This window comes from Neltuma alba, unplaced genomic scaffold (assembly GCF_004799145.2).
Source record: "Neltuma alba isolate B1F8T4 unplaced genomic scaffold, ASM479914v2 tig00011447_pilon, whole genome shotgun sequence".
Lineage (NCBI taxonomy): Eukaryota > Viridiplantae > Streptophyta > Magnoliopsida > Fabales > Fabaceae > Neltuma > Neltuma alba.
The window spans coordinates 108,329-123,495 of record NW_021636127.1 but is presented as its reverse complement, the minus strand read 5'-3'; the positions used below and the strand labels follow the sequence as shown (position 1 = coordinate 123,495).

Here is a 15,167-nt window from a genome sequence, read left to right as displayed (position 1 = left end):
ATTAAACAGATATTCAGTTAAATTAATGGAAATAAAGCATGAGAGAGCACTTAGAATATATTTGTATCGCTCATTTCTCCTATATGGGGTATTTATTTCACTCGTTTCACTTATTTAGCTACCCTACCATAATCTTGTAATATTCTAATTTATCATCCCCAATTACATGTGTATTCAGAAATCAAGAAGTCTTTGTGGCTTGTAATGTTGGAAATAGTTCACATGGAATGAAAGACGATGTACAGTAAGTAATATGCACGCAGAAGAAAATAAATGACATCTTTATTTTATATGTATAGTGCATAGAAGATAAATATGTTGCTAATTATAAGAAATAAAGAGGTATTTTCTTCCTTTTTTTTGGCAATTTTTTTCCTTTTTTGAATCATTATCTTTTTCTTTTTCTTTTCTTGCTCTTTCTCTCTCTCTTTTTCTTTTTTTTAACCCATATTATATAAGAGCAATAGTAATAATACAAAAAAAAGTAATTCACTTTAATGAATTGCACAAAAAGATGTCATGAGAATGAGTTATATACATATATATAGACTTGCTATAATACAGAATTCAAGAAAAGTGCTGGGCTCAAATGGGGTACCAACGAACAAAATATAAATTTGATTTGTGTTTGGGATAAAAGGGTTTAGAATATGAATGCTCAATCATTTTAAAGAATTGCATATGAATTAGGAAATTGTAAAAAGAATTAAAACAAGTTATGAAGAATAAACTAAAACAAGTGAAAAATACACCAGCAAAGAAAAAATTAGGTTCAAAATACCTTCTAACAAGGGTTTTTCTCTCATGGAGTTATTCACATTAATAAATTGAATAGCATACTAATCACAAGACATTAATTCACCTATTTCAATTACTAATCTTAAGAATATTAATCAAATTATTACAAGGGTTAAGGTGCAATTTTAACAATAAAGTTTACCCGAAAGAGCACTGGGCACCATAAAGTTTATTTGGGTGCAAAAATATACATGAAGTTGTCAAAAAGGAGCATCTGGCACCATGCCATTAATGTCCGTCAGTTTACTGTTAGAGGAGCCCAGAAAGTCAGTTTTAAGGTGCATTTTTAACAACGAAGTTTGCATCAAGAGGCATTAGGCACCATGAAATTTACTTGGGTGTAAAAATATACATGAACTTTGTAAAAGGAAAAAAATAACAAAATTCTTCAACCTCCATAAACATCCATTAATTTTATTCTTTTTGGTCTCACCAAATGCTATATTTTCTCTCTATAAATTTCCACTTCCAAACCGATCCATCTTTCTCTCATCATAGTCAACACGCACACTCTCTCTGTCATGTTGTTTTCTGAGCCTCCAAGCCTTTTATATGTATTTAAGCAAAACACATCTTTCCCTTCTAGGATATGAGGTTAATTGCTTGCATCCAAGTACTACCTCCAGTCCTTAATATAGGATGCAATGGACTAATTTGAGAAGATTAAAAATAAATAAATAAATTACTTTAAAATATTATATTTATTGTTTTTTCTCCAAATTAATTTTCTTGGCTTGTAAGCTAATATATAATTTAATGATGCATATAAATATTTTAGAGAGATCATGTACTATATGCTATTGCGTCAAATAAATAAATAATATAATATTTGAAGTAATTTATTTATTTATTTTAATCTCCTCAAATTAGTCCATTGGATCCTATATTAAGGACTGGAGGTAGTACTCGGGTGCAAGTAATGAACCTTATATCCTAAAAGGGAAATATGTGTTTTGCTTAAATACATATAAAAGGCTTGGAGGCTCAGAAAACAACATGACAGAGAGAGTATGCGTGTTGACTATGATGAGAGAAAGATGGATCGGCTTGGAAGTGGAAATTTATAGAGAGAAAATATAGCATTTGATGAGACCAAAAAGAATAAAATTAATGGATGTTTATGGAGGTTGAAGAATTTTGTTATTTTTTTCCTTTTACAAAGTTCATGCATATTTTTACACCCAAGTAAATTTCATGGTGCCTAATGCCCCTTGATGCAAACTTTGTTGTTAAAAATGCACCTTAAAACTGACTTTCTGGGCCCCTCTAACGGTAAACTGACGGACGTTAACGGCATGATGCCAGATGCTCCCTTTTGACAACTTCATGTATATTTTTGCACCCAAATAAACTTTATGGTGCCTAATGCTCTTTCGGGTAAACTTTGTTGTTAAAATTGCACCTTAACCCTTATTACAATCAGCAATGAATATGTAGGATTTCATAATTGCATAAAGTGTCATTTGAATAATTTATTTTATTTATAAAAACAAGGAGTGTATTAGCTTAGTTATAAGGTAATTTGAAAAGAATTAGGACATATTTTTGGAAAATCAAGATTTAATTCATCAACCCCTCTCCCAAACTTAAATTTTGTATTGTCCTCAATGCAAAGCTAAAATATGGCAAGAGAAAATTAGTGCATAAAGATACATATTTATTAGAGCATTTGCAAACTGGAAAGTGGAGATTCATAGGACAAGAAGAGAGATTCTTTGATGTGGTGATTATATGGCTGAAGAAAGACACGAAGGACAAGAGGCAATCACATGGGTGCCGAATGCACCGTCTGACCGCTGGAGACTGAAGTATGATGCTTGAAGATAAGCAGGGACTAGATTGTTGGGTGATAGGGTCTTTTTGTTTTTTTGTTTTTTTGTTTTTGATAATGAAAGGAAGGACAAATTACAAAACTAAATCAGAATTAAGGTCCACCGTAATGCACTTAGGAGGAGTGCTAAAAAAGTTCATCCCTTCTGCAGACGTCAACGTATGTTTCGCCAGCGTATTATCTACTCTATTCGCATCACGAGCGCACCATTCTACACGAGCTTCCCATTCCCGTTCCAGCCACCACTTCAGCTCCTCTAACAGGTTCTGGTCAGGGTGCTCATTGGTCTGTCCTGTTTCCAGTAGCTCCATTACCTCCCGACAGTTCGTCTGGATGATAACCCTTGTCCATCATAACTCCCAAGACCTCTTCAACCCCCAAAGCACCGCCCATAGCTCAGCATGAAGGCTGTTCCCCTTACCAATCTTGAAGGTAAAGCCATCTAGCAGTGCACCATCATGATCCCTAGCCACACCTGCGCAAGCTATCTCCTTGGTCTCCCCTAAACACGCGTCGTCAACGTTATACTTAACCCAACTTAGATATGGTGCAACCCAGCGAGGGCTAGCTATTACATCATTTTGGTTCAACTCCGCGTTCACCCTCACACACTCCACTATAGCTTTAGCCTGTGCGATGACTTCCCGGTATCCCTTGGCCTGTTTATCAAACACCCCAGTGTTCCTATTCATCCATATTTGCCGACACAAGATGACAAACCAAACGCTCCACCGTATACCCGTAAACCTGCCATTTGCCATAATATTCGAGACTAGCCACTTACCCAGATCGTTAGACTGGAAAAATTTGCTCCGCATCTCTAGTGGTACTGTAGCTTCCCAACATGCCGAGGCCACACAGCAATCCTGTAAGGCATGCATCGTATCCTCCCTCTCTTCACCACAGAGCTCACACGTCATATGATCCTGTATGTGTCGTACTGCACGTGAACAGTTCGTGAGAAGCCACCCACGTCCACAAAGCCACATGAAGTTCTTACATCTTTGAGGTACCGGCAGCTTCCATACCCTGCACCACAATCCCTTCAATGAGGTGGTCTCATGGCTGCACAGAAGGTTGTATGCTGACTTAACCGAAAATTCCCCATCACTTGACCCAGTCCACCGTGGCTTGTCCTCCGACCCATCCAGCCCTACCGGATAATATCTACGAATACAATTTAGGATTGAGCAAGGCAAAAATCTAGAGAACTTATTCCAGTCCCAGTCTCCTGAAGCTAATACGTACTCTGCCACTTTCGTGTTGAGCAGGTTCTCGTCAAGCCGCCTGGTAGCATGTGAGACAAGAGATCCAAAGTTAGGGAGCCAAGTATCTTCCCAAAAACGCACGTGAGTCCCATCCCCCAAACTCCAGCCAATCCCTTTTATGGTGGATGCCCAAGCCGACCTAATACCTTTCCAGGCTTGGGACTCACTTTTTCTAACCTCTATTTTAGGCAGCACATCATTACCACACTTATACTTCTCCTGCAAAAACTTCACCCATAGTGCCTCTCTCCTCTTCACCAATCCCTACCCTAGTTTCATCATAAAAGCAGTGTTTTGTTTTCTAACAGACCTCAATCCCAAGCCCCCATCCTCCTTCTGTTTGCAGACATCCTCCCACACTACAAGGTGCACCTTTCTAACCGTATTCGAACTACCCCATAAGAAGTTTCTGCATCTTCTGTCAATCGCATCGCACGTCCCTACGGGCAGTGGAGTTGATTGCATAGTGTAGGACGGGATTGCAGCCACAACTGACGACACAAGAGTGTGTTGAGCCGCTATAGACAATGTGTTGGCCTTCCAGCTGGCCAGGCGTTGGTCCATCTTGCTCAGGATGTACTGATAAGTAGCATTAGTAACCTTACGATGGTGCAAAGGAACACCCAGGTATCTACCCAAGTCTACCGTAGGGGTGAATTCCAGGAACTTACTTATCTTGCCTCGTTTCACGTGATGGACATTCTTGGAGAAGAAGATTCTTGACTTACAATTGTTCACACTCTCCCCGGATGCCATACAAAAGTCATCTAAACATGCCTTTATAAGCCCAGCCTACTCCAGGTTAGCTTCCGCAAAGAGTATCAAATTGTCTGTAAAAAAGAGGTGTGAGATGGCTGTGTTGTTTGACTTCAGGTGGAAGGGGCGCCAATTGCCAAGAGAAACTTCATTCTGTATAAGATGTGCAAGCTTCTCCACAATAATCACAAATAAGTACGGTGATATGGGATCACCTTGCCTCAATCCACGAGAAGGAGCGAACATTGGTCCCTTCGCTCCGTTCCATAAGAGTTGCATCTCACTCGTGGTTAGACAGTAATAGACAAGATTAATGAAGCTAGCCGGTAAGTTCAGCTCCTGAAGACACCCAACCACAAAGTCCCAACGAACCCTATCGTAAGCTTTTTCAAGATCAATTTTAATTGCCATAAATCCTTTTTTCCTTTTAGCAGTCCGCATAGAGTGTATAACTTCCTGTGCTACAATAATATTATCTGAGCTTAGTCTCCCTGGTACAAAGCTACACTGGTTTGGAGAAATAATTAAACGCATCACCCCCTTTAAACGGTTCGCTAGAACTTTTGTCACCACCTTATACACGACATTACACAAGCTGATAGGTCTAAAATCTCGAAACGTTGGACCAACTTAATCATCGAAGGCCCCACGGTGTCCCATTGGCTCTGATAAAAGAGTGGGTTTAGGCCATCTGGTCCAGGTGCTTTCAATGCACCCATACTAAACAATGCTTGTTTTATCTCCTGGGGGGTAGCATCCCGACCCATATCGGTCAATTGGTCATTCCCTAGTGATGGGAAAGTCCCGCCAAAGCAAACAAGTCCACTCCGGGGTGCCTCTTTAGTGTACAATTGCTGGAAAAAATTGGTACCTTCCTGTTTCAATAATTCCTAATCGTAGCACCACTTGCCCTCCTTACTTTAAAGAGCTTCAATAATCTTTCTCCTCTTACGGCATTGCGTGACCGTATGGAAGTACCCGTATTCTTATCCCCATGGTTATACCAATTGCATCTAGATCTTTGGAGCCACATTACTTCCTCTTATAACAGACATTTCTCGAGCTCAGTCCACAGTTGCTGTCTCCTCTCCTTCCACCACTATCCATCCTGACTCTTCCTATTCAATTGATCTAGCTGGTCAAGCAGGTTTGCCTTTCGCTTATCTATGGTTTCGAAAGTATGCCTATTCCACGTCTTTACTTCCATTGTAAACTTTCTTACGTTCTCACCCCAACTGGCATCCTTTTCCCAGCATCGCTGAACCATTTTATGGAAGTCTTCATGCATAACCCAAGGGGCAAAGAACCGAAAGGTCCCCTGGGTTTTATGTTGGATCATATCTCCCTTAAGTTTGAGCAAGAGAGGACAGTGGTCAGACTTTAGAGCCAGTAAATGGATAACAGAAGCCGAGTCAAAGTGTTCAAACCAAGACATATTAGCCATCATCCTGTCAATCCTGCTACTCGAAGGCCCTCTCCTCCAGGTGAACTTCGGACATTGGAATGCCAAGTCCACCATCTCCGCTTGGGAGAACCAGTTTATGAAGTCACGATCAGGTCTTGCACTAATCCGAGCCGTAAATCGTCTTTCATGAGTGTGCAAAATGGCATTAAAATCTCCTCCCATGCACCACTTTCCCACGCCGCTGTCTTCGATGAACTGAAGCTGTTGCCATAAAAGACGACATTGAACTGGGTTCGGGTGGCCGTACACAATTGACAGATCCCACGCATCCTCTTTCCCAGGATTGAACGTACCATGAACCACCTGTGACAACTTATGAGTCACCGAAAAATCCACTCCCTCCTCCCAAAAGCACCAAATACCCCCACTAAATCCTATCGCATCCACCACTTCGACGTTCTTAAAATTCAACAGCTTGGCCAGGATCCAAGCTTTGCAACTTTATTGTCGTGTCTCCAACAAAGCAATAAACTAAAACTTATAATGCTTTTTCATCTCCATGAGCAATCTTGCAAACGCTCGACTACCCACCCCTCTCGAGTTCCATACGCAAATATTCATATCCATAAATATTAAGGTAGTAAACAAACCGATCAACACTGTCGTGGGTCTACCGACATGTTTACGTCAGGCACCACCATTGTTCCTGCACTGAGCTCCCCCACCGACTGGTTCTCACAAACTGGTGCTGTTGATGATTTTTCGTTGACTCAATCCGGAGGTTTGTCTTCCTCCATCATGTGTAAGCTCACATCCCTCTTGCGACTCAATTCTGCATGTTGCATCTGCATGAATTGCCTCTCACTCACATAATTGTTTGGCAACTCATTATAGGACAAATTAGTCTCTGGGCCCAAAGTGCACGGTGCATTAGACTGCTGCAAGCCCAGTTGCACTTTCACATTCAGAAGGTGGTCCATCTCACTATGCTTTCTGACCCCTTATACCTAGCAGCTCCCTCCCCCATCACTAGCCCGATCTTGCCCCACACTTTCTTCAGACCCCACCAGCATGGCACCCTTACTTGGCCCAACAGAGGAGGTTGTCCTTGGCCCAACTCGCGAATCTTTTACACCTCCCCCAGTCCTTGCATCATCAATATTCGAGTCCATTGACAAAATCTTCGAATGATTAGCCCCTAATGATTCGCCCATAATTTCTCTTTCTTCCACTTCCAACGTATTGAAGTGACATCCTCGTGCCCTTATTCCGTTATTCCGTTGATCCTGCCACCCTACACTCCCTTTCCCGTTTGAACCATTCAACCTTCTCGTACGATGGCGGCGTTGAACCATCATCCATGGTTCAAAACTCATCCCAGACTCCGCCGTCCCACTCGGCTGCGCTAGAGATTCTAGCGAGCTTGTGTTTCCTGCCTCTCCTGTGTGCTTCGATGTTTTATCTTGGACACCTTCCTTTGCTGCATTACTCATCATGTCATTTTTCTTGTGAGGACACTGATCTGCTTCATGCCCGTACCTTCCGCAATGCAAGCATATTAGGTGAATACTCTCATATTGGACCCGTTTAGCTTTTCCATTAATCAGTAACAAAGGCCTCAAGGGCATGTTCAAGTCGAGTTCTACACAAATTCGTGCAAACCTACCCTTCTTGCGTTTCGACGTGTTCGAGTCAATTTTTAACACCCTACCCACCTGTGAGCCCAATACATGTAGGATTCCTGGGTCATAATAATCCAATGGAAGCTTATCAATCCTAATCCAGGCCGCGATCATAGAGATAGATGCTTCGTCAGGTTCGAATTCCGGCTGCCATGGTTGCACAGACAGATAATGATCAAACAGAAGCCATGGCCCCCCAATCAAAGCCAAGTCATAGTCTTTGTCCTCAGAGAAATGAACAACAAAGAAACCCGCGCCCACATCGATCGTAGCAACCTTCCCGACTCTTGCCTAGAGCTGTTGGAGCTTTTTCTCCAAATATTCAGGATCCACCATACGACCCAGGAGCTTCACTATCAAGGCTCTCTTCCATCGCTGGGCTAGCCGCTCTTTCTCCTTTTCCGGGATAATAACGTTCGGTCCTTGCGCCATCATCACGACTTGGATACGCTCCTTCCACCTATCGTTGCTCCACCAGTCCACCTCCTCTTCCATGTCCTCCCTCCCCTTCGACACAGCCTCCTTAAAACTCTTCGGTTTCGACAGCAAAGCTGGCACGTCGTCACGTGTTAACATACCCTCCACCGCTTCCTCGCGCATCCAGGGTTCATCTCGAGGGGTTAGTGTATGCTCATTCGTGAATCCACCATCACCAGCTCTCACTTTCTTCCTACTACGATCCAAGGCGTCCTTCTCCTCCGGCGAAAGTTTCCTCCCGTCCATTCTCGTCTTAAAAATGACTAATATGTAACCAATATACACGTGAAAATAGAGAGACGGATAAAATTTTAAGTGTCATTATATTAATCTCTGGCCTTTTGTCATACTTTACTTTTAGACCTCAATTAGAACCATTTAGAATCATATCTTATAGTCTTAAATTGGAAAAATTTGAACTTTAAAATTTCATAAATTTGGGTTACTATTCATTGTAACCCTAACAAAAGCCAAATTTTAAAAATTCATAATTAATTCTAGAAAAATTGAAATGAAATGGTTCCAAGTTCTACTTAAAGCTCTTAGTTCCATCTTTAAGGAAAAAATATAATTGGCATCCAGAACTCACCAATTAATCCCAAATTTCGTGCAAAGTGGTACTATTCATATGGCCATTTTTCAATTTTTCAGAATTTATGCTCAATTTTGGAAAAGCATAACTTTTGGTACAAAACTCCAAGTTTAATTAAATATCACTTGTTTTAAAGCTAAAAATATGATTTATAAGCCTACCAAATTTCATCTCAGGACTCAATCAATTGCATAAAATTTTGTTGGTCAAACTTTGTCCCTTAAAAGTCAACTTTTAACCCTTTAACTTGCCATTCTTGGTTAATTTTCCCTCTTCAATCCATATAACCATTCCAATCACATAATTTATGCTAAAAAATGATTTCTTGACCAAATATTCACATACATATCACTTTTGATCATTAATACAAATATTCAACATAATTCACAATAATCCATAATAATTACGAACATTGTTTCAAAGAGGCATAACAATCAATTATCTCCTAAAATGATCTCCTTTCCTTTGTCTTTGCTTGGTCCAACTCCTAGTTAATGAATATTAAATATAAAAGAATGAGATTTCATAAGAAATCTCAGTAGCAATGAATCATAATTATCATGTAATTCATGCTATATAAAAATGTGACATGTGGGCATAAAATTAACATCATTATACAACATTTTATGTGCATATCATTTGCCATGAAAAGAAAGCAATCAATCAAGTCATTATACCATTCTTTATAGCATATTGCTAAGGCATCTTCAACATAGAATTCTATACATAATCATATATTTTGCTCGATCACATCATGACAACATAAAGTAAATAACATATACATATTTAAACAAGCAAGAAAGCATTCAAATTATGAGTTCAATGCTACCTCTTGATTACTTAATCCATTTGGCCTCTTTGGTATGATTGCGCTCCTCTTTGATTCCTTGCAAAATGCCTATTAATCCAAATATAAACACATTCCAAATTACCAATAATCCAAGCATAAACACTAATGCTTGACATTAAACTCAATTAAACCCATTTTTTCTTGATTTTTGACATAATTATTTTCTCTTTGTTTCAATCAATCTCTTAAGCCATTCTTGCATAATTTTTCATGTAGAATCCAAATATCAAATTAGATTTATCAAAATCACACTCCTTCTCCTTCATTTTGACTTGGTCGAATAGATAGGGTTAGGATTCTGAATTTTCTATTTTTTATTCCAATGATTTTAAACACTTTTTCTTGGTGTCTCCCTACACAAAAACACCTTTTGAACTCATTAGAATCATTAAATCACATTGAAACAATCTCTAACCCCAAGAAATCATAGTGGCTAGATAGGGTCTATATAACCTTAACTTTGGTTTTCTTCCAAAATTAAATCCAAACATCAATTAAACATGCAATTCCAAAATCATATTCATGGTTTCTATCCTTTCCTAATGCTTTCTCAATCAGGCCAAAAATGGGCAGCATATAGCCTTGGATTTTGTCAAGAAATTTCAATTAAAACAACCCTTAAATCTAACCAAAATCAAGTTTAGACATATGACAAGTCTCATATTTCACCTTCATTTCCTAGTCCAAACCTATGCAATTGTGGATTTTAATTGAGTAATTGAGCTAAGTTAGAGGTATTTTATGCATCGAGGGTATAAGAGTCGATTATGTGTTTTTATATGATAAATCTTGAGTTTTATTCATTCATTGGCTGTTATATATCTTATACTCTTTGGACTAGATGACTATGAGCTCAAACTGACTGTTACAGATGGATAAAGGCTGAAGAAATCAAAGAAGATGATTTTGCCAAGGTTCGCCAAGGCATACTTCTTACTTCGCCATGGTAAACATCTCTGAAATAGGAACGCAAATCCACTAATTCAAATGCAGTCATTTTGGGTTCACCGCGGCAATCATCTAGATTTGAAATTGTAGAATCACGCGCGTTCGAAGAAGAAACAAAGAATTCTGTTGATGTAATCCACTTGCTCGTCCATCTAGCATCTCACTTTAGGAAATCCGTCCAAACACTTCAAGATTAAAGGAATATAAGCTTTGGAAGATTCATTCACCACACAATCTATCATTCTCTCTCAGTTTTCATTTCCTCTCTTCCTCTCCTTCTTTCTCTATGATTTTCTGATTCCTTCTACATTCCATCACCATTTTCACACCTCTCTCTGAATCTAGCATGGTTGGACGTCCATTATATTGGAGCTTGGTCAAGTGAAGATTTCGTCCATGAGTGGCTAGGTTCTTCATTCTTCTCTTACATGGCTTGAGCTTGGATTAAATTAGGAGAGTTTTAACTGATTAAATCTCTTCTTCTTCATTCTTTAGTAATTATGAGGTCTTAAGAATGCTATTTGATATGTAGATGGATTATATTGGATATTATTTGTATCAGAGATTTAATTGTGTATCTTTGGATTTCAAGACTTGTGTTTAGCATTTGAACTTCATATCTTCAATCCTTTGTAATTGACTTGGTATAGCTTTTGTTTTGGATTTGTTGAGACTATCTAATGGCAATATAAGGTGGCTTAATTGTCATATTTCTTTATGTGTTGAATGCAATTCTTGATTCCAATTGTGCTAGTTGCGCTTGATCAACCTAATTGTGGTTAATTCATATTCAAGGTGGCTTGGTATGTGTTAATCCATTTAGGCCTAGACTAAGAGGTAGCTCTTGGTGTCTTAATTGCTAGCCAACTCCCAAATCATTTGAAGTAAGGAAAGTCTAAGTCATTATGAGAGAGGAACATCCATTTCATTGTTAAACTTTTGTTTCATTTCTGTCATTCACTCAAACCAACCATCTCATTTCATTCTAAAAGAGAAAATTCATAAACAAGTCATTTATATTCATTTAAAAGTAGACAAACAAACCCCCCAAACTTGTGAAACTTGCATATAGTTTACCTAGGAAATCATTTTCATTTTGGCTCCCAAAAGTGATACGACCTAGATTGTGCCATTGTATTGCATATCTCTTTTTGGTTATTTGTTTTGAGCCCCTAAGGTGACTAAAGGGAGTTATCAACATACCTTAATGGATCCTAATGAAACATCCTTCCTTTAACCCCTCAGAGTACGTGTTTGGAAGCATCATGGTTCAAGCGGATCACAACATAAGCCCGTGGATTTAAAATTTCAACATAATTATTTGGGTTACTATTCATTTGGTAAAACCTGAAACTTTTGAATTCCATGCCTCAACTTTGGAAATTCGTATCTCCTTGTGTACACATCCAATTAAAGTGTTCTACCTATCATTTTAAAGCTTAGGATGTGTACAACATGTTTGCCAAACTTCATGGCTTAACTCTTTCATTTGATAGGTCAAACTGGAGTTGGAAGTTGACTGCTCCAGCACCTATGTTTAATTCATTAGACAATTCTTGCTTTAATCCTTTTTATTGTTTTGGCATGAATAGAAAGGTATAAGAATGAATGGGAAAGGATAGGGCCAAGTTATGCATGCCAAAACAATAAAAAGGATTAAAGCAAGAATTGTCTAATGAATTAAACATAGGTGTTGGAGTAGTCAACTTCCAGCTCCAGTTTGACCTATCAAATGAAAGAGTTAAGCCATGAAGTTTGGCAGACATGTTGTACACATCCCAAGCTTTAAAATGATAGACAGAACACTTTAATTGGATCTGTACACAATGAGATATGAATTTTCAAAGTTGAGGCACGGAATCTAAAAGTTCCAGATTTTACCAAATGAATAGTAACCCAAGTAATTATGTTGAAATTTTGTGTCGTGATCTGCTTGAACCATAACGCTTCCAAATGCATACTTTGAGGGGTTAAAGGAAGGGTGTTTCATTTTGGTATCAGAGTAAAGGTTCTGGACTGTCTACTATATGTACTGTTTGGTATGGTAATGCATTAGGATAATGTATATTTGATTGTGTGTGATGTGTTACATTGTGAAAGGTGTGCATTAGACTAACCTTGGTGCAAGATATGGCTTGTTGTGAGCACGATTCTCCTGGGGGTACAGTTGATCAGAGAGGGCCAGGGAAACTGTACCCGGACTGGTACCACCCACATGTTCCCAAACCCGATGACCCGACTCGACCACCCGGATATTATCAGCCTCTCTGGGAGGTAGAGGATATAGTTCCCGAGGTAGACTCCAACAGTAGCAAAAGGTTAGAGGATGGTGATGTCGGGAGCACTGCGGGTCCTAAACCCAATCCGGACAAAGTATCACCTTACTTATATAATACCTTAGAGTCCATTTAGAATCATTTTAGACCATCTTGGATGGTCTTGAGCTCAAAAATATCATTTAGGACGTTGCTTTTTAGAAATTACTGTTCACTGTGTAATTTTCAGATTACAGGTCCAACTTTGAAAAATCATAACTAATTGTAGAAAAATCGTATGGAGGTGGTCCAAAATTCTACGGAAAGCTCTTTCAATGTTATTTAAGAAAAAAAATATCTAATTAGACTTATCCTTACCCAATTCATACAGTTTATTGGATAAAAATTACTATTTATTTGGTAAAATCTGGAACTTTCAGATTCTGTGCCTCAACTTTGGAAATTCATATATCCTTGTGTACACATCCAATTAAGGTGATTTGTCTCTCATTTTAAAGCTTGAGATGTGTAATATAATTCTACCAAATTTTGTAGCCTAAATCATTCATATGATAGGTCAAATTGAAGCTCGAAACTAACTGCTCCAGGACCTACGTTTTATCCCTTAACTAACTTTTACTTTAATTCTTTTTATTTCTTTGGGATGTAAAACTTGGGCTTGATCTTTCCCATTCATACTCATACAATTTCATTCATTTCATAAACATTCTAGGCACATACATTGCATTGATGGTATTCATAATATAATTTACAATGTAGGAGAATTATACATTGAACATAATTTCATTCATTAGCATCAAAAATTCTCTACTTTCTTCTCCTTGCTTCTCATGCCATTATTGCCCATCATTGATTGGCCTAAATGGTTGGTTAGGGAGGGGTGAGATTCAGAGGAATCTTAATAGCAAACATTACCACATACATGCACAAAATGGATGCTAGTGTATGGTATGTAGTTATTTCCCTGTGCTGATAATTCTCGATCCAACCCTACCATATGTTATATATACCGATGCTAGCAAGCAGGGATTGGGGTGCATATTAATGCAGCAAGGATGAGTAGTCACCTATGCCTCATGACAGTTAAAGTCTCATGAAGAGAATTATCCCACTCACGACTTAGAATTAGCTGCAATAGTTTATGCCCTAAAAATCTAGAGGTATTATCTACATAGGGCAATCCTTGAACTATATTGTGACCATAAAAGTCTCAAGTATCTGCAATATCAAAAAGAATTGAATATGAGACAACGGTGATGGATGGAGTTGCTCAAGGATTATGATTACCAGATAAAATACCATCCGGGCAAGGCTAATATCGTAGTTGACGCCTTAAGCCGAAAGGTGGTACAAGTAGCGTTTCTAATTATTCAAGAACGGAAACTCATCGAAGATGTGAGAGATTGGGAACCTTTGTTCCATATGAAACTAATGGCCTAGAAAGTAAAAGTGATAAAAGCAGAAGCCTAGCTGAAAGAACAAATCAAAGAGCCCCAGAAGAGCGATCCGATAGCCGATACACTCAGGATTAAGCTAGCGAAGACTGAAGATGATGCGATAAAGGCGTCATCAGATGGAATATTAAGATATAAGGAATGAGTATACATTTTGAATTCTATCAGACAACAACTACTGGAGGAGGCACATAAAAGCAAATATACGACACATCCGAGAATGACGAAGATGTACCAAGACCTCCAACATATGTTTTGGTGGCCTGGCATGAAGAAGGACATAACAGAGTATGTATCTAAATGCCTCACTTGCCAGAAGGTCAAAATAGAGCATCAGAGACCATCAGGGCTTTTACATCCTCTAAATATTTTGGAATGGAAATGGGATAGTATCTCTATGGATTTCATCATGGGATTACCCGTACCTCATCTGGGTATGACGCGATATGGGTGATTATTGACCGATTAACAAAGTCTGCCCATTTTCTGGCAATGAAGAAGGATTACTGGCCAGAAAAACTTGCCAAGTTATGTATCAAAGAAATTGTGAGATTATATGGAGTGCTAGAGTCGATTATATTTAACCGAGATCCTCGGTTTCTATTCTGATTCTGGAAGGCATTGCAGCAAGCAATGGGCACCAAGCTGAGCTTTAGTACAGCGTATCACCCATAGACAGACGGTCAGATAGAGTGAACCATATAGACACTGGAAGATATGTTGAGAGCTTGTGTGTTAGATTTCAAAGGTAACTTGGATGACTATCTACCGTTAGCAGAATTTGCTAACAATAACAGTTATCACTCTAGTATACAGATGGCTCTGTATGA

General features: G+C 38.8%; 1 protein-coding gene across 1 annotated transcript; it reads right to left on the bottom strand.

Moving 5' to 3' along the window:
- Positions 1-7,065: 7,065 nt before the first annotated feature.
- Positions 7,066-8,003, bottom strand: LOC114713695 (uncharacterized). The gene is made up of 2 exons (XM_028898365.1): positions 7,992-8,003; positions 7,066-7,887 (listed from the first exon to the last, which is right to left on the bottom strand). The coding sequence occupies exons 1-2, from the start codon at positions 8,001-8,003 to the stop codon at positions 7,066-7,068; spliced, it is 834 nt and encodes a 277-aa protein (XP_028754198.1).
- Between the last annotated feature and the right edge of the window lie 7,164 nt (positions 8,004-15,167).